The 21413-nt window shown below is 38.2% G+C and overlaps 1 protein-coding gene and 1 long non-coding RNA gene across 2 annotated transcripts in view; one reads left to right on the forward strand and one right to left on the reverse strand.

The window, feature by feature from the left end:
- The window catches only part of LOC139135952 (uncharacterized), a 44638-nt gene extending 32701 nt beyond the window's left edge, over positions 1-11937 (forward strand). The window contains exon 3 of the long non-coding RNA XR_011553063.1: positions 11149-11937. This is a non-coding gene — a long non-coding RNA (uncharacterized lncRNA). The remainder of the gene's footprint in view (positions 1-11148) is intronic.
- Positions 11938-15874: 3937 nt separating this feature from the next.
- On the reverse strand, positions 15875-20843 carry LOC139135951 (serine/threonine-protein kinase pim-3-like). Its single transcript, XM_070703736.1, has 5 exons — positions 20623-20843; positions 20374-20480; positions 20194-20241; positions 19002-19365; positions 15875-17296 (listed from the first exon to the last, which is right to left on the reverse strand). The coding sequence occupies exons 1-5, from the start codon at positions 20702-20704 to the stop codon at positions 16866-16868; spliced, it is 1032 nt and encodes a 343-aa protein (XP_070559837.1). The 5' UTR covers positions 20705-20843; the 3' UTR covers positions 15875-16865.
- Positions 20844-21413: the final 570 nt, after the last annotated feature.

Here is a 21413-nt window from a genome sequence, read left to right on the forward strand (position 1 = left end):
CAGGTCAAAGGTCATCGAGGAATGGTATAACCCTTAGTATAATGATACAACATTCTCATCTGTGCTGTTGTATCATGGTCACTCAACCCAAACTGTGGTTGAATCTTTCAAAAACCTTCAATTCTTTCCAAAGTTTTATCAGTGCATGTGTCATTCAGGTTGAGTATCAATGTGTGCGTACCTTGCAATGGTTATACACAGAACCTAGCAAGCTCTCCGTAGAGCAAGTATTTTGTATGCAACCAGATGTGGCTCACACATTTTGTCTGTTCATTAGATTCACTGAATATCCATGGTGAATTTCTCCCTGAGCAGCATGCGTTTCTCGTAGTAAAATGAACATGAATGTGTTTTTATACAAACTCAATGACACAGCTGTGTCTTTTGTCAACCCAACCAGTGATTCCCTCCATCGGATCCTTCACACCCCTCTCTTGAGAATGGTATTATCATAACAAATAGTCAAATGACTGTAAATATTCAGAAATAAGATAAATGGAGACAGTCACAAAAACCCAGCTTCTGTTGTGTAAATGATTAACTCAAGATTTTTTAATAAATTTGTAAAATAGAATAAGATGGAATAAAAGATATGTGATATATCGTAGGGGTGTTGTATTGTAAAACAAATTTGAATAACTAGACTTGACTTGCCAATTACGCGTTTAAATTCAGCCCTCTTTTGTTTCAAGAAATTGATATAGTAGATAGGTGTGCTTAATTGTTGAGTGTTAGTCCCATTTTTTGTGGGATGCTCGAGTTTTCTGCGTCATGTTATAGATTCCATACCATAAAATTGTAAACAAGTTGAAAATGTAGGTTGAGAGTGCTGGGGTCATCCCTATGATTTCCATACAACTTTATGTACACACATAGCTCTTCATTGTGAAAGCCCAGTCAATGAATCCTGCAGTTACCATGGCAACAGGGGTCTCTGTAACTTGACGTCAGAGACTCGTAACACTGATGCCAGCTCACATCACTTGAAGCCTGATGAAGACGTCAATCACCATGGCAACATTTACATATGAAAATGATGGATACGCATCAAAATTGTTAAAGAGATCTCAGTATTTTGGGTCATAATGTGACATTGCTTCGTCATCGTTTGCGTGTTGATTGTTCTTAATGAGTGTCAGCGCCTGTTAAGTTTAGAATCCGACGTCAATAATTGACGTGCTGAAATCAATCATTTATCTCCTACGTGTGTTTCTTTCCTAGAAATGTGAACTGGATCAGTATGCCAGTATCAGCAAATATGGCAATCAGCAATTTAAATTATGAGTTCTGCAACTCACAGCCATGCTTGCATGAATGACCCTCTTATTCGCTGCCCAAAAGTCAACATGTGTGTGACATATATTTTTCCATTTACTTATTCTGCATTGATTTCCCCAAATCTTTGCAAAATCAGTGGTTTTGTTGTATCTTTTCCACTTTCTTGCACGTGATAGCTTAAAGTCTTTACTACCGTGGTAACCAATATTAACATTACATGGGCTTGTCTCCTCAACACTGATCCAATTTCTCTGTGACCTTAGATAGTCTGTAAATTCCATACAAGATTACAAATGGGGATTTTGTTTGTTTTACAAGTTCCATCAGCTAGCATGGAATTTTTTATCTGTTTATTCATCAAAACGACTAACCAGTAATATTGTGGGGTTTGCTGTCTAGACTCTATGCATGAAAACATAGACGTCTTCCCGGCTACTGTCGGGGTGTCTACGGTGAAATCTTGTCAACATTGTAGTTGTCTGAATATCTTTAGTCGCCGGCTCATTACAGAGGTGTGAGGAGTTGAGAGGATTTCAACCGTTGTCATATTTATCCTACGCCTGAGCCAGTCAGTCTGCGAGACATTCATTGGGTGTGCAATGTCAACAGTCGTCAACATCACATACCGGTCAGTTGACAAGAAAGTATACTAAATACATGCATACCCCAGGAGTCAGCTGTCACCCCTCAAGGCGTAACAAATGCATGTCTGGCATCCTCCTCGGTACTTAGATCTTTAGAGTACTGTCTTCAGTCATTATTTTTCAGTGCATTTGAAGATTGTGCTCAGTGTCAACATTTTTTAGGGTAATTTATTATCAGTGTAGAAGCCACATACCGGTATATATTGTTTGACATGCAACATACCGTGAATCAGTAGTTGATAAACCATACCTATAGAGTCCAGCTTGTGGACAGCACACAACAAAAGCGATTATAATACACGATAGAAGCACCAGTAGCGATCGTAGCTTTGTTACTAAATATAGCAATGTAAAAATAACATTTAATGTCAATGTAACTTTGGGGAAAAATGTGTGCATAGTGTTTTTATTAGTCCCCGTGGACGAAGTCCGGCGGGGACTTATAGATTGGGTCCCGTGCGTCCGTCCGATTTATTTTGTGATACGATTCAATATGGCCACAAGGTGGCCATATTTTGCGATTTTTCATGTCTTTGAACCATAACTCAAACATCCTTGAACCGATTCAGTTCAAGGCATAACACTATGGCCTACATCTGCATGTCAAATTATATTGCGATACGATCCAATATGGGTGTGAGGCGGCCATTTTGTTTGCAATTTTTCATGTCTTTGAACCGCAACTCAGACATCCTTGAACAGATTCTGTTCAAACTTGGCACAAAAGCATAACACTATGGCCTACATATGCATGTCAAATTATTTCGCGATACAATCCAAAATGGGCGTGAGACGGCCATTTTGTTTGCGATTTTTCGTGTCTTAAACCATTAACTCAAACATCCTTGAACCGATTCTGTTCAAACTTGGCACAAAGGCATAACACTATGGCCTACATCTGCATGTCGCATTATATTGCGATACGATCAAATATGGGCGTGAGGCGGCCATTTTGTTTGCGATTTTTTCATGTCTTTGAACCATAACTCAAACATCCTTGAACCGATTTTGTTCAAACATGGCACAAAGGCAAAGCACTATGGCATACATATGCATGTATCAATTAACCTTGTGATAGGAGCCAATCTGGCTGCAGAACTGCCATTTTGTTGGAATTTTGCTTGTCTTTGAAGCGTAATTCAAAGGTCATTACACCGATTTTGTCCAAACTTGGCACAAAGATCATGCACTGTGGCATACATATACATGTCAATGTACTTTGTGACATGTTCCAATATGGTTGCCATATTGTCATTTTTCCCCAATATTGCTGCCAGATGGTCATTTTTGGATTTCTTCATGTCTTTGAGGCTTAATCATATGCAAATATTCCTTATCCAATTTTGTTGAGACTTGGTACAAAGATAAAGTACTATGGCATACATATGCATGTCTACTAATTTTGTGCTATGATCCATATGGTCAATAGACAGCCATTTGATTTCAATTTTGGTGTGATTTTTTTATGTCTTTGAAACATAAACATAGGTCACTGTCCTTCAATGGACCGATTTTGTTTAAACGTGAGATGGCTGCATTCTTGTACACATTAATTTGTTTCATTATATGATCTGAAATGGCTGATTACAACAACATACCCGATCCCATACCATTTCTAAAATTCTACCAAACCATGTGTATAGTATGTGCCATCATGACACTAGAGGCAGTGAGGGCATCGTTATGTGTGATGTAATCAAAAGTTCCTTCAATGGTCATTACCGGCAGAGATGGGTCAATTTTATTGAACGTTCCTCAGATTACTTTATTATGCAAGTCACAGGCCTGATGCACCCGTTGCATCAATGTCATTCCATAGGTACCTAGACCACAGCTACCTAGACACCAAAGATTATAACAAAATGGACAAGCGGGGACTGTGTCATCAACGATGACTTGTTACTGCAAACTTAGATCAGGATCCTTTGACCTGCTGATTTGTAATCAGAACATTAGTAATAAAAGTACCAACTTCCACTATTACTGTATTTAAGTAATTTCCGAACGTCTTGTCAAAAATATGCAGACAAATATTTATGTTTTTATGATTAATGGTGGAAGTCTGACAGCAATGAGAATGAACCTACTAGTTCTCAGCTGCTCTTACTAACTTGAGTATATTCTACACTTTTGATCATATGCATTATCAATTTTGGCATATATTTTATAACTTCTTCATGAGAAACTATGTTAGAATATGGACCTGCAGACTGTGTAATATATATATATATATATATATATATATATATATATATATATATATATATATATATATATATATATATATATATATATATATATATATATATAAAACTCAAGCTATAGAGTACAGATAAATACTGAGAGTTGCATAAAGATGATCAAGATGAAAATAGTACGTCGTATGCAATACATGAATTTCAATTACATCAACTTCACTCTTTAAAATACAATCCAATGTAATTTCTAAGCGGGCATTGATGCTCTTTTTGTGTAAGTACTCAAAATGTCATTCTTTAATTACCGTGAACCAGAAATGTAGGATTGAAATACTGAAGAATAAAATGTGCAGGCGTGGTAATTGTGGGTTCACCAGGTTCACTGTGAGTTTGCGTTGAACAAACTTGACATTTCCTGAGGTTGTAACATATACAGGTATTTGACATTTAAACAACTTGCCACACAGTCATACATGTTACACAGGGAAGGGTAGAGAGTAAGGCTAATTGATTTTGCTAGCCGCCTAATCCCAAAGCCTATTAATAGCGCTGTCTGTTTCAGTATTATTAGATGACTCACATTGTCTGAATGGAATATTGTCAATGCGAGAGAAAAATTAATTTGGCTGAATCTCGTTATTAGATTTATGAAAATATGGAGACGTCATTTGCATTTTGGGTATTTAATTGGGTTAGGCAGAGATCAGTGTAATGAATCGCTATATACCTCAAGTAGTTAACTTATTGTTTGTACACACAGGTATCTCAACAGATACAATATGTGAGAAATGTTGACAGACACAGTCATATTAACTGAAAAATGACATTTGCTGTCAAAATCCATACATTTAAAATAGATAAAATTTCAACTTCTTCACATAAAGTTAATGCCATTATTAACTTTTAATAATTTAAAATAAGTCAATGTTTGTTAAACAAGCTTCAATATTATTTTACATCAAATGACCTTTACTTTGAATACAATTTTTGTCTGGAGGTCGGAAAATTTTATTACATTCAGTATGTGATTTTGGTGGGAAAATATGGTTTGTTAGTCACGTGACTTGGTTTAAATCTGAAGGTCTATATAATTTTTGTTTTTATATATTAAGAAATGTATTGTAGCCAATTTTCAAATCAGTTTGATCTGAACTTCTAAAAATTGATCCCCAGCTACACTTAATGTTGTAAGTCTCATTGCCTTAAAGAGGCACTCCCACCTGGTAACATTTTTAAAACACGTTTTTTTAATGCCAACGGTCGATATTTGACATGGCAACTGTGCGCGGATCGTGAGATATCGATAAAAACATGTCCTCAAAAAAGTAAAAGTTTGATTTCTGGTGGAATTCGCTTAGGTGACTTACACAGTTATGTGCGGTTGATACATAGCGGCCGCCACGTGGTATGCATAGACCCATACCACGCGGTGAACCACACCTAACTGTGTGGCAGACGACAAAATGTAGTCATCAGAGGCGGCTAATATTTTACGCGTAAAAACTGATATTTATGTGGTATTGGTTAAAAATATAATACAACTGATTGAGAATAATAAAAATAACAAAAACTAAGGAGAAGTTTAAAAAAAAAACTTACTTGAGATAAAGGCATAATGCTGTATATAAAATCTTCGCAGTGGGAGGTAAATTAATTGCGTCGTTCGAACTTATTATGGACTCCCTAGAATATCGTCAGTCAGCACAACAACAAACCTTCGGGGGATTTTGGGTCATAATCAGAAACGACCGTAAAACTTCGGGATGTGAAAAATACGCTCTGGAAATGACATGTTTTTATCAATATCTCGCGATCCGCGCACAGTCGCCACGTCAAATATTGACCATTGGCATTAAAAAAATGTTTTAAAAATGTTACTAAGTGGGAGCGCCACTTTAACATTCATGAGAAGCATCATGTATGCCCATATTTTTTGTCCAGTATCTGTAAAATCAATAGTTTACAATGATTGTTCCTTAATGCTGATCATACCGCAAGAAATCAAATGAGGTCATTACATCATTTCCCATGAAAATTTTATTTTTCTATGAACAAAGATAGAGATGTTGCTGATATGCTGATATGGTGAATATGTACATCAGTGATTGCCAAGTCATATGCTGATGTCATAATCATTTATGCCTTCTGAAAAACGCACACATAGTCATGTAAAGGACAGTAGTGTAGCATCAATGCTTCTGTTTCAGAGCCAATGCCGATTGATAGAAAGACTGAAAAAGACAATTACACTTTTATATTGTTTCCAGTCTTGAATAGATTTTGCGTGAATTGTGCAAGCACATTTTTGCAGACAGTTTAGGTTAAATACATCTCAGTAGGTTGTATGTAAGTCATTTTATTGCATGATAGAGTCATGCAGCACAAGGATAGAATTGTGATTTTTGTCTTTAATCTAACTTCAAAAGTGATTTTTTGTTCTTTACTTTTGTCGAAATTTAGATGAACTGTAATGGGATGGGGATTTTAGTCTGTAATCGAAGTCAGGAAAGGGCGATATGTTGCTTGTTGAGTTGCCGACATTATCATATTTACATTAACATGATAATAATCTGTTTGCAGACGTAGTCAATCATTTTTCAGAAGCTGAATACATACACAGACAAGTGAAGGCGTCATCTTCATCTGCATAAGGCGTCTTGGCTCAATCTAATCTCCGGCTGATTCAGCCACCAAATCAAATGTTTCAATGGTCGGCTTTCATGACTCCATTCTCAATAAACAGACACTTGCACTGAGCGGCAGCCAGTCCTGTCTGACATTTGATTTTTTTAGTAAATTCTGTAAAATCCTATTAACTCAATGTGTTGGCAGACTTTACTGTAAGCAGTCACAGGGACATGTCTGTGTGTCCCCACCCACAGCTATGAAATACATCGGCAAATTGAAGATACACAGAAATTCTTTTGCCCACAAGCCATTTGAAGCTACCAAAGCGACGATGTAAAACAAAGATAAGAATAAAGGTAACAATGAAAATATATTAATTTGTTCCCACAAGGAAATAATAATAAAGTGCCAGGGCTGTGTAACTTTATCTCCAACAGACCGTGGATCTTATCAACATAAGGGTGTGGATCTCTTCTCACGGCTGAGCGTTAATGGAGAACAAAAATGTAATGAATTTACCCATGACCTTGACTCCTTTACCTTAAATGTCCCAGGGTGAAAATATTTCAGGCGTATTTTCTATGCAAATGTGGCATATGTGTGCTCAGCCTTTGTGAACTTAAGTAGCCTAACACTATGTGTGTGTTGTTCTCCGGAAAAAATTCCAAAAATGGAATATATTGCTATACATTCTCATAAATAAGAATCTAAAAATCGAAAAATAGAACAGTTTTGGTACGCTTTTGTAAAATGTTTTCCTCAGTACATTTTAAGGTGGCATGACAGTCAACCAACACACTTTTTTAAAGCAATATTTCTTTTCAAAGATTAAAGGAAAAAACCCCTCATACTATACATATTTTTGATAAGCAGAGAATCTAAAGTAGTATGGTAGTAGTGGTAAAACTCAAGTTTGGTAGCAATGATGGAAATTAAGTCAAAAATTTCCATTTGAAACCTCAGTATATGTAGAAAAAAGCAACAATTTTGTTGTTGCATTGTCTATTCTCATTCATAAATGGCAGGGGTTGAAAGACTGACATTCAAAAGAAGGGATTAAAATCATGATAAGTTTAATTGAAATGACTCTTATTTCAAAATGTAAGATCTTTACTGTCAAACAAAATTTTCTTTGTGTTATATAGTATTTTAAGAACATGATGTGAAAATTTTACAAAATTTGACCCCGGCAGAGTGGAGCTAAATGTTTTGAAATGTTGAAAACCGGGCAAAACAAGAAGCCATTGGGTGATTTGCATACATTTGCATAAATTTACACTTCTTTCTTACCCAACTACAGCTTGTCATGCTGAAAGGTGAATCCAACCAATATTTAATCTTTGGTTAACAAGTAAATGAAAATTGAATAAATCTCCACAAAATAGTGATTTTGAGTGAAATACACTGTGTTATGCAATGCCACCATAATCAGTAGTTTGAAATTATTGCATTTTTCCCCAAAGGTTGTAATATTTAGATTTTGGAAAAATATACACCTTCAACTAGAATGAAATCAAACAGCAGTGGCAGTTCAAAATTTTGTCCCTTGTCTGTTTGCTGTACAACTCTGAAAACTATTACAGACATACATCAAACCAGCTATTTAAATAGTCTGTCATTATTGATACAGTGAAATGAATCTTACTTGAAAGAAAAATGAGTTAGAAACATAATATTGTTTAATCTGTATTTTTATTTTTTCCTGACGTTTTTACATACAAGGAGAACCTTCCTCATCAAAATTCCACAAACGTAAGCCAAGAATGCTAAATATTTACTCATAGTGTCATGTTAACTAATGGTTTCAGAACATGCATTTATTTGACTGCCACTATCAGCATCAGCTGAGTGCGGAACCTTACTCTCAGGGCGGACTGTCGGGCAACCTTGACACTTCAACCCGAACACGTGTCCTTATTTTATGAGAAAGAAAGTACAGTGAATGATTACTTCAGTCGGGAATTACGATTACGCAGATAAATATAGCAACCATGTGACACGACAGGTGGAAAATTCTCACCACAATCTTCACTGTACAAGTAAAGGGATTTATTTTGATAGTTTAATTATCAAAACAGGAAGGTAGCGTAAAAGTATCAGTCAGTGAGCAAATATAACTGTCCAACCATTGATGGCATTCATATCACTGAAGATGTAGGTATCTGGCATGATATCTTGAGGACAAGCTGGCGGATATAAATGTTACAGTGAAAGAATTGGGTTTAAAAGTCATTTGTAAATAAAAGTCAACCAGGCTATGACGTCAGAACTATTGATTTCTATTCTGCTGGCAGCTATAAATAGTCAACTGGTCATGTGGACATATCTGTCAATAATCTTGTCCTGGCATTTATTTTTAGCCAGTGTTTGTTGTATAAGTGTATTTAGTGTGTATATTTTTGGTTTTGTTTGTAATTTTTTGTATTGACTTCTGTGTTGGAATAAAGGACCGAACAAATAGCGTGCTTGCAATTTCTGATCAAGGGCTTTATTTTAAGCGTTTGAATCTCGATCACCAACAGTGTAGCCGTCGTCGTTAGACACCAGCGCTGACAGAAAAGAAACTTCTAATAGAAAGCTAGCATTTACAGTTCTCTCCTGTACAGCTTGCCCCACACCATTGTCAACTCTGCCCCATTGGGGAAATGCAGCACTGACAACTGTATTCACCAGCTATAGTAGGTTAGTTTCCAGACTTCAACCTCCTGTGAACTGAATAATTTGTCTGTAACAGCTAGACTCAAACAGAGTGCCCAACAATTCTTGTGAAGTCTGTCACAAAAGAACACTGAACAGACACTTCAACAACATGTCTGGCTTTTAGTCTGGCAACTGCACTCTGAGAACAGCTCTTACATATTAAGAGTGAGTAAATATCATGAAAATAGTCTGTTTTTACCTTTTATGAGAAGGGTATCATATAACAGGTCTCCTCATCAAACTAACATACTTTTATTATATCTAAAAATATTATAAGATGGAGTTTTCATTTAGAATCTACAATAAATATAGCTTGTGAATATAACGTTGACGTGAAACACATCTGGTAGATTGAGACAGCTCTCAATTATCAGCAAAGTCAGGCCTGCCAAGTCCTATTAATGACACTCTTCATTACAATGAATTAAATAATTACTTGTATTTACAGAACATTGATTGAATTTTAATTAATGGTGATAATGAATGTCATGAAACTGGGCGCTAAATTCTTGATTTACTGGACAGCCAACACAGTGTAACCTAATTTCAGGATAATAATATTCCATATGATAATATGAAATAATCTTGGATATTTCTTCCTTGGCCTGTTTGCATATTTCCCACTCTGGTTGTAACCACAATGTGAATATTTTTCCATCACTTATATGTCAAAAAAATCGCAGACTTGCGGGATTGCAACTGTGAATAAATATTGTAAGATAGGACAATTTGTATACCCGGCCTTCTTATAATAGATGTCCTAGGTTTGTATCAGTAGGGAAATGTTCATTCCCAAGTCATGATTCCCCAGGAAACTAAAATGAATCTTATTATTTAAATTTTTTTCATCATATTGACATAAAATTTTTGTAGTGTCAATAGTATCATAGGTAATTCATTTGCAAATACTTCTCAAAATGAATTCCAAAATTTAGAAAAAAAAATTCCACTGAATAAATGGTTGGATCATTTTTAAGGGTAACTGTTTATACCCTTCGAGCTCTTATTATCAAAAAGTCTTTGTATTAAAGTGACATGACTGAAAGATCACGGAAATGGTATGGTCAGTATAGCCTAGATAGAAAATCAAGACACACTATCCCTGGATCACCTGTGATACTGCTTTTTTGCTGTGATAGTCTGGAGTCCTGCGCACACGATTAACTTGATTATTACTAAATAAGTAATAATCTGACATGCCCAAGCATGAATTAGAATGAGTTGAGAAAAAATTATCATACGGAACTGTTTTGCAGGCAGACATGCACTGAGACAGTCAATATGGCAAAGGCTGATGCAATACCCTGTGCTGTGTTTTAATGTCCTTTGATGCCCCAGATCCACTATGCAAAGAATATGAAAGTGATATCAGAATCAAAATAGAAGTGTCACTCTATTACTTTTGATTTTAAGGCATTAATTTTCAACTTATTTCAGCTCGTAAATTTCACAAGAATTTTTTTATCACTTGCATTGTATTTACGATTCTGATTCATTCCAAAGTCTGACTGTCTTTGTATCTGATAAAATGCACCAACTTCGTTTGTAGCTCATTGTCTCACCATATTCCATCCCCTTTTGTGTCCCAGCTCAAATAACTCTGATTTTGTCTTCTAATATGTCAGGTGACATTCAGTTTCATTCTGTCTTGGCGTTCTCTGTGACCTTGACCGTAAGTTTCTGCTTCTTTTGTGCCGCAGGTGCAGTTGCCAGTACGGCAGTAGCATTCAACGTGATGGGACATTACAGGCAGCTGTCACCCACCATCAGGGGCCCTGTCGAGGCCCTACCACTGTGCACCACATAGACACGCCACTTTGGGGAAACTATGTCAACAGACAGTGTTTCATGCTGGATTCAGCCCAATAGGACAGTAACCTTCTCAGTTGAAAGGGCACGTAGAGGACAACAGACATTCACAATTTTTTTTATCATGAGCCCCAGGAAGTTTTGAATGGAATGCCGGCAGTCACTGATGCTAAAGAGAGTCCAGACGGGAAAGGGCAGATGGTCACTTAATCAGCTTGCAGACACCAGCAATGAGAATAAAGTGGAGACGGCTGATAAGTCTGGCACGTGCCGGTAATTGCAACAGTCAACAGTCATCAGGACATTTGCCAAGGAGGTCACACTTGCAATTAAATGTGTAGCAATATAACGCTAGGAAGTAGAAGTCAACTAGCTTAGCAGCCCACATGTGGAGGACTGTAGTGCTGCGGGGAAAAAAACGTGATGCGTTTCAGTGTGTCATACCTATCCAAGGCTGTAACTATATGACCGGCCTTTTCTTTTGACTTTAAGTAGGACTTTTCCAAACTTTTTTACTCGGAATATTATCCGACCAATCCCTGTAGGTTTCTATTCCCATCTGTGCCTTCAAGTATTTTCATAGTTTTAGATTGCTTCATTCAATTCAACCACTCATAAATATGTGGGATAACCCATTCGTAGAATTAGAGAATGCAATAATAATGACTTCTCCCCGCCTACTTCAATGCTTAATCAACTCTCATGAAAGTGACTTACATGTATTTCCAGTTTCAGGGTTTTGTGTAATATTATCCATATTACAGTAATAACACCTACCTGTCAGCTGAGAGTACATTGTAGTCTGAATGTAATTAGACCTAAAATTCAGAGGAGATAGCATTTGATATTAATACACACTAAAAAAGATAGTGTAATTTGTTCAACCGTGTACAGCAGCTACATGGAAAATTAAATCTCCAGGATTTCTTTGGTGGATGTAACTTGACCGGACTACGAATCCATGAGTAAACCAGGCTGAATATGTTTCTATCATATGTATGCCAACAAAAATTATTTTTATGATTGTGACTGGTGGATTACGTACTTCAGATTCCATGCAGATCACAGAATATACTATCTACATTTGTTGAAAATTTTGTACTTGCATATATTTTACAAGAACTTAAATAATTGCCAATGGCATTATGTGGTGGAAATAAAATATTTTTATAGAAAAATTGGTCAGCAAGTTATTTTTACAATTTCTCACAAGAATAATTTTGAGAGTCAATAGACCTCAATACTTGTGAACAAGCAAACAGAAAATATTATTTTTAAAACTATTTACAACATTGATGATAGACATCCTTTATGTTCAATACCAACCCATCAGTCCCAGAGGATATATCTGGTGATTGTATTCACTATTGTTTACATGTATATGCAGAATCACAGACTTTCAATCTTTGCCCAAAAGACACCCGGATTTAAATACACTTTTCACCTGCCCTCCCCCCTACTGAGTTGCTGTTCCAAGACTCCAGTAACTGACCTTGTTGAGTAGAGGACCACGCAAGTGTTTGGAAAATAGAAGTGACCTACTTAATGGGATATGTATGGACTTGTGTATATGTGTGTGTGTGTGTGGGGGGGTGTATCACAGCTATGGTTTTTTGCATGTATCTACTGCTGGGGGTTCAAGATGCTGGATTAACGGGAGAAAATTAGCATTTCTCATGCCTATATCAGGAAGTGGTATGAGTTATTGTAGGAATTAAACATGGAAGAGTTGAAAATGGTTAGTATTATTATAAAGGGTTAAAACTGTCTTGAAAATGTGGGGTCTGACGTGACTGTTCTATTCACTGGCAAATAAGAGCTAAAAAGCAAGGCTACTGTTACAACCATGGCCTTGACTGTGAAGACTAACAACCTTGACCATCATTACGTAAATTGAGACGGAACGTGAAAGAGCTTTGAAATTTCGCACGTTCTAATTCTGGTGTGACGAAAAATAAGGTTGATTTTTTTAGTCTTCCGGAGCTTTATATTGTGGTTTGTTTCGGGATTTTCTTAAGCGATTCTGAGGCGGAGTTAACCTCAATGAATGCATATCGAGAAAACAAAGTTTGCTAAATTGCTCATCTAGGCATTGCAAGAGCTAAATTGCTGATCTATGCATTGCAAGAGCAGCTTGAAGAAGCTCTCGATCATTGCCAGTGTGTGTCTTCGTGTTGAGTTTTCTCCATTTATTTTCAATCCATTCATTCATTCATTCATTCATGATTTTTATTTTGTTTATTCATAATTTGTGATAATTTGATCTTACGTAGTGTCGTCGGCAAAAACTCCGTAGTTACAATCGCGGTGATAAAACTTGTCTTAATATAACCGATGCTATCACTTTTGTCGATACAATAGGGCTGATATTTTATGGGCTTCAAGTTCAACTCAAAAGTTGCAGGTGTATGGAAAATAAAACCGCACGTTGTTGAGTAAGCTTAGGCCCCCGCCCCGCTACCCAGTTAGATTCTCAGGAAATTTACGCAATCTTTGAATCACTCTAAAATTTAAGGCTAAATCTAAATCCTCACGTACGGAGAGAAGCGATTTGAATCTATTCTTATGTTCGGCTGTGTATCGTATGGTCGATGCCATCATCACGTACTAATTCATATATCCCACAGGTCAAGAACAACTATTAATGTGAGCTGCAGCCTTGGCTTCTTTGCAGAGCCGATGCACCAACGACAAACCACATTAAAAAAAACCCTCACATTTCAAGCGCAGAAATGTTGCTAAAAATCGAGGCATATTTAATAATAAAGAATACTACGGCTGCTTGACTGTCGGTCTCATCAAAGCAAACCCATGGCATGATTTGTAGTGTTGGGCGTAGCATTTGCCATAGCGCTTTGCACGTGTAGTGACGGACCGTTTCCATTGCAACCGTTGTTAGTTACGGTATGGTTAAATCACTTTAACGCTCAATTTTCATCCTCTGGATCACAGTCCAGCCATTCCATTATACATTTTGTTGAAAACCATGATTTTACAAAGTCAAAATAACTCAGTTTTCCATTACGCGCTGCTAGAATTTCAAGGCTGCAGCTTGGAAGCCTAATATTTCAATCCGTCGTGTCCTTGATTTGACCTTGCGCTCCCCGCCTCGGAACCGGCATCATGCAAATGAGATGGGAGATATATGAACCATGCAAAGTTGACGAAGGTCGAACGTGATCGCCTCCCTCAATGGCCTTCTATGTATACAGTAAGCTTAAGCGGCTCTGGAATGGCGGGAAAACGATACGCGCGTGTGTAAGCTATCGCGACGTCGCTAGTTTTAATAGCTTGATTAGACTAGCCTATGTTGGCGACTGTATGCGTCTCCGCATATAGACATTACAAAGGGTAAAATTACACGATCACTGTTAAAAAGCCGAAGCTCGGAAATCATCGCCGAAACCGAGGATTTTACGAGGACCGTCCCTGAACATGCTGAGTGAAGTCCCTTTGTTCATTTGTTAATCGGCGAAAAGCATCGTAATTTTGTTGTAGTGATTGACAGCGTAATTGATAAGCAAGGTCTTCCCCGCACGAGATTCAGCTGGAAAGTGATGCGTTCAAGGGCGGAAGTGCCTCACTCAGATAGTTTACAAACAGAAGTCACGTTCGCTTCACTAACAGATTGTCAGTACTGAAACTCTCTCTATAAAACAAACAAAAATTAATTAAAACATTAATAATGCCAATCACAGAAATCTTCCACATACGGAAAGTGTGGGTACAGTTTGTTTCGCATGTTATTTATTGTAACGACTGAACCCCAACAGTTTACAAAACTCAGTCTGGTACATCGAGCACGTGGTATCCTACATCCTAGTTAAGACGAACACCCACCCCAAACAGAACATGCCCTTGCCAGCGCGCTATTAGCAAACGCCCACCCTGTAAATAATCTACATTGTCGGACAAAATATTTATCATATGATGTATCTCTAACCTCACTGTCATAAAAATGGACGGTAAAAGCAAAAACCATCGATCTGGCTTCACGTGGCCGCTGATGTGGGATCACATGATTTGCGATTGTCGGTACGTACTTTGCCCCAATATCAGAACTCTTGTCACACTTCAAAAAGTTCATCGATAAAATTTTTGATCCGCCCACGTAATTAGGCTACCGCTAAAGGTGTATTAATATTTTCAACGTCTGTGATTGGACGTTGGGCCCCTGTTATGTAAACAGGACATGTGGACAGTCTCGAAAATGCAAGGTTGTCATGTGAAGTATAATGGCTCAGAACGTGAAACTTGCATGCCGTTGATGTAACCGAGTGAACAATTAATAAATTGTTGCCCACCAATTCCCCATTTATACATAATGGATCTTTCCAAGTAACGAACAATGCAAGCCAAAGTTCAGCTCTTATACAATCAGATATTCATGCCTGATACGAACTTTACCCTTCACACCAAGTCATACTTTACGAGTTAAAGGGTCAGTCTAGAACTTTAACCCCAACTCGTCACACTTCCCAATTCAGAATTCACCGGCAGTTTGCGAGTTGAATCCTAACAAAGTACGCCATGGGTTTTTCCTCAGCAGAAAAGTTGGATGTTGTACCAGGCACTAGGCATTTAGGTCTGTTGTAATAAAACGATCACAATGACATATTTCACTTCATACAAAAAATGTGCTTAAAAGCATTTATTCATGACATTTAAGGTATTCATATAAAAAATACAATGAACTCTTCTTTATTTATGTACAAATATTAAAACTTCATGCAATTCCAATGAAAATCACAACGAAACTCAGGGAATTCAAGGTTTATCATTAACTTAAGGTCTCCAAAGAGAGCATTTATCTCAAATTTATCATTGCAAAATAAATAAGTCAATTGCATTTTGGTGTTGCATTTTGATTTCAAAAGACATTTCTAACTTCTACAATTTTACCCAGAGGAGTTGAAATTTATGTACACTTTTCCATCTCTCTCCAGTTTTTTTCTTTTCAGGGTTTACTTTATAAAACATTCTCAATAAATACACATAAATACGTATATATACAATTTAAAAGTCACTCCACACACTTGGTGGGATGTAATTTCCAAACCACATGCTAAAATTAAATAACACAAAAAGGCTCCCGGTTCATTCTCTGTGCGAGCATTTTCCAGGTACAGAGTTGTCTAAATCAGCGACAATTGTTTTCTAGTACTGGTGCCTATTGTGAGGTCATTAACACAGGTTTCTTTCATCACAACTGAACTAAGAAGGTGTAACTGATAACTACACACGCGCACACACACATAACTATGGTATCGAGCTAAACTGTCCTAAGACTGATAAACATAAGATGGACCAGCGCATTGGTCTCATCTCTATTGCACATCCCTAGTGTTGACATTGTCAGGTACTTTTTTTTATGAAATGGCAGTAAAAAAAACCTACACAGAATGTCAACATGGACTTGCAAAGATCCCCAAGGTTGGGGAAAACCCATAGACCTGATAGAACTCGCAAGTCTGAGTGTTAAACATTGCCATATTGTCCATTTGGCAATAAATTGTCTCTGTAGTAGTAGAGAGAGTTCAGTGTCAAAAAAGTTCAATAGCTTTCCTCAGGGTCGTCAGATTGAAGACCTAGAGGCTTTTGACGTTGATTAAACACTTTCTTCACTGATTGAGGATTTAATTTCATTAACATTCTCCTCGCTGCTGTTGACACTGCTACACGTACTCGCCGATGATTCAAAACTACCCCGGTTGTTACCGTTCTGTTGGTCTAGCGGTGTTTTCATACAGTCCGATGTTTTGTTGCACCCTTTCTGCATCCATGGATGTTCCAGAATCTGTTCCAGCTTGGGTCTGTTGGAAGGTCTTATTGATAACATCCACCTAATCAAGTCTTGCAACTCACAGGATACTCTTCGCCTGAAGCAAAGTTCAGCTCTGCATATTTCGTCATCGTGTTCAAATGGAATGTCACCGCAAGCCATGTCATAGAGGAGAATTCCAAGCGACCAGACTGCAGCAGAACGTCCATGATAACGGTGGAATCTTATCCATTCTGGAGGACTGTATACTCTGGTACCTGTAAGACAAGCAAAAGAAAACGCAAGAGGTCAGACTGGAAGAAATCTCATAAGACAGGAATTCTGACACTCCCCCTAAGCAGCACAGTCTGGCTAGCCTTATCAAACACTTGAGCAATGCCAGGAATGTTCTATGTATGCACAGAATGTTGCATAGATCAACATCATTCAAGTTAAAAGGCAAAATGTTCCATACAAGGCCAACTAAGGAGACAGTCAATCGATGAAAATGCTGCATGTCGCGTTCCTTGAGACAGATGAAGTCCCAGAATGCAAACTAGACTAAGGTGGGGGGTAAAGTGTCTTGTCCTGTGATCAATGCAGTTATTCTTAAGGGCATGTGTATTTTCAAGTAATGCTATAAGTGGTAACGCCATAAATAATACACTTCTTAATGTTCAAAGGAGACTCAAAGCATCAAATGGGGTACTTTTCCTTCCTTTTTGTAATCTTTTGGCACAAAACGGACTACGGTCCAGTTATTCTTTCATAACCCGATATTCTATTGTTCGCTCGTCTGTCCGTCCGGTCGCAGTGACACGATATATGCAAATAGCTTGGTCACCCCATATGCTGAGCAGGGCACACACTTCGACATATAGCCACGATAAATTTTCTCTTTTATCAGAACACTTACACTGCGAGTCTTGTCAAAAGAGACCTGAGATCGAAATGCTACATATTTTCACTTGACGATGGGCAAACACTTGGGCGTTGGGCCTTCAACGAGTTCATAAGCGGATTATCGCGAAGTGTATTATTTCACTGAAAGGTCATTTCATTGGACTTGGCGCATGCCTATGCAAATTGAATATCGGAAGACCACACCGTGTGACTTTTGTGGAAAATCTTGACAGGGCACGACAACCTGGTTGACTAAGAACAGGGACTTAGTGAAAAACCTCCATATTTTTTTGAAACAGAAATCAAGCGTACACCAATAAAACACTACTATATGATCTATAAAGAAAAAGATACCTAACGGATCGCAGTGTTTAGGATGTTATTAAATACACTATCCCTATTTTATTGCTTCAGTTTTACACCCCCAGTGACGATACGCTATTGCATTGTTCGGTTAGGGAAATAGTCGAAAGGGCCAACCGTATCACTGAAATCAGCCACGGAGACGCTGTGACCTTTCATACCAAATAAAATATTCAGCGTGCCCCGGTGAGAACTGCCCCATTAAATTTACAAGGATGTTACGAACCCAAGTCACGTTTATAGCTATGGCTGGCCTGAAACCTGCGGCGAACACGTCTCGATTTCTCATTGTCCCCCCGACAAAACGGTCGAAGAAAAGTTTATAACTCATTGATTTGTTCAATATTTGAACTTTCCCGAGTTTGTCTACACACGGCCCCTCCACGACTGTGGTCTACGAAGCTTATTTCAGAGTCGTCTCACAAAAAGTAATGCGAAGCCGGTACTTTATTTTGCATGTCTGACAAGAACAAGTAGACATCACTAATCCACGTAGTCGTAATATCACATTACAAACCAAACATCGTACCCCCTACTCTCTAGTGTCAACGGGAGGACACAGGAACGAATCCCTCCCTGCAAGGCCACGGCAAGTCAACGGACAACAATGAAAATAAGAATCCCGACAAAACAGCTCCAACATCGAAATCACACAGATTCAAGAAAACGTACTGAGCATTGAATGATGACATTGTTTTTTTTTGATCTGACACTTACCATCAAAATCCGTGTAGACTGTATCCTTGAGGAAAGCCCCTGAACCAAAATCGATCAGTTTCAGCTCACCGGTCTTCAAATCAACCAGAATATTTTCATCTTTAAGATCCCTGTGAACGACTCCGGCTTCATGACAGCGTGAGGTAAATTCTACGATTTGTTTCATGAAGTTTCGACAAACATCCTCGCTAAGAGCACCGTTTTCAGTAATGAAGTCAAACAAGTCCTTAACGTGTTCTGGTCGCTCCATGACCATTATGAAACTGTCGGGTCTTTCGTAGTAGTCTAGAAGACGTATACAGCCTTTTACGCCGCTCACTCTACGTAGGAGACAAAACTCGAGTGGGACTGCTTGGCCGTTGATCTGCGTGAGTAAGAGGAAAAACCTTGTTAACATCAAAACAGAAAACATCCCATGATCGCAGCAGTGAAAGAGGCGTTGTTCACGACACTCGTGCTTCGTGGCACCAATGTAGGAATCCGCCCACGCAGTTTCTGAAGCAAAACATCGCCCACAACAACAAAGTGAGCCTCAGTGCGCAATGTGGCAGAGATTTTTTCGGCCACGTTTTGTCTCTTACAAGGTCGGATGGTCGCGTAAACTCGCTGATGCTATCAACATAAGATGCCTGTGATCGCAATTTCATTATTGTCGTCGTGAAGCTAAGTTTGCCACTATATTGGGGCATAGGCACATTGCGATGATCGAGGGCAAATGCGGTCAAAACAGACAGATTGCACTGCGCTTCACGCCACTCTACTTTCAACCGTTGAAACGGACAAACTGATTGATCGGTTCAAAAAAGTGAGCGTAGAACTGGTGGGAAATCGATAAAGGCGCATTTAACAAATGAAGAAAACCGTCAATGTTTATATCTGTGACAAAGGAATTAGAAAACGCGGGAATACCCAACAACAACAATATCTCGCAAGAAAAAGCTTGTTATATCAAAATTGTGCATATTATAAATCTTGTTGAAGAAATATTTGGAACGTCTAAGTTTTACAGCGGCGATTTCAAAACACTAATATGTTGTTGGCAACGCTGGAGTCAGCCTTTGCGTCTGTCATTATAGTTAGTTGGCATGCTGCCATCATGCATCACACACTCGGTAACGAACAAAGGGCGCTCGGTTGACGTACAGAATTTGCCGGCTGCATTAAATCGGAAATTCATAAAATTTAGACTTACCTGGCCCCATTCAGTGACTTTGTCTCTGGAAACATGCTTTATTGCTACCTAGAGGGAAGAGAGAAAAAAAATCATTAGACTTCCCCATGGAAAATACGCAGTAGTAATCGGAGAAATTCCAAACCAGGATGTGTCGAACACGAAAAAGCAAAGCGAGACCAGCTACGTACGACAACTTACCGGCAAACCGTCTCTGGTCCGCGATCCGGCATAAACGGATCCGAATCCACCACTTCCGAGCAAATTTCCAATACTGTAGGTTTTATCAAAAGATTCACGATCTTTCACTGTAAAAAAGGAAGACAAAAACTAAATAAGAGATCGAAATTACAACTGGAGCCGGTACCAAAACATAAGCACGTTCTATAATTACAATGCCGTTTTGAATGTGAGCAGACAGACTCAGACATGAACTAAAATTCATCTTACCTGTACGTTCGGTTGGCAAGCCCATCGTATTGTTCGAGCAGATTTGTGGAAAATGATTTGTAATTTTACGTGACAAGTTCATTTTATAACGTTTCTGCACCTGGAGACTCAGGAATAGACCAGCTAGGAGTAAATTCGCGCTGCTCTCTGTAGGGTGTGTTCACTCACAGGCCGTACTAATGTTTATGAAATTTTACTACGAGTTTGTTGTAACGTCTGTTGTGCCGGGACGGTTCACCTAGGATATATTATTCCGCGCAATATGCTGGCAATGAGCCAAGATCACGTGAATTTCCCGTGACGTTGTACAATATCTCCAGCAAGATTTTTTTCAAAATTATTGCATCTGATCAAGTTTGTAATGCTTTCATATTTTCCAGCTTCAGATAGGTATATGTAGGCTTTTATACGCGAATTTTGGCGTTCAATTTCGCGAACTCATTTCGGGCGGAGGAATGTATTTAACCACGTTATAGTATGTATCTTTGACCTTTAAACAATGTCAGAATTCCAGACAGTTGAAATGTGTCCAATCAGAGAGTAAACCTGAGAACCGCGCCTCAGACTCGTCCAATAGTAATCGAGAATAGTTGTTCCCGCGATTATCACGCTGTCAATTATCTCTCTCAATGATTTGCATAAAACCTATAGCCAATGAAAAAATCGCAAAAATAATCCCGCGAAATTTCGTGAATAAAAACGCGCCAGAGCTCGTCTGCGAGCGGCAACCATAGAGGGATAATTTGAATATATTTAGCGTACAACGATCTGTGTGTTCTGCACTGACATGG

The sequence above is a fragment of the Ptychodera flava genome, chromosome 6 (assembly GCF_041260155.1).
Source record: "Ptychodera flava strain L36383 chromosome 6, AS_Pfla_20210202, whole genome shotgun sequence".
NCBI lineage: Eukaryota > Metazoa > Hemichordata > Enteropneusta > Ptychoderidae > Ptychodera > Ptychodera flava.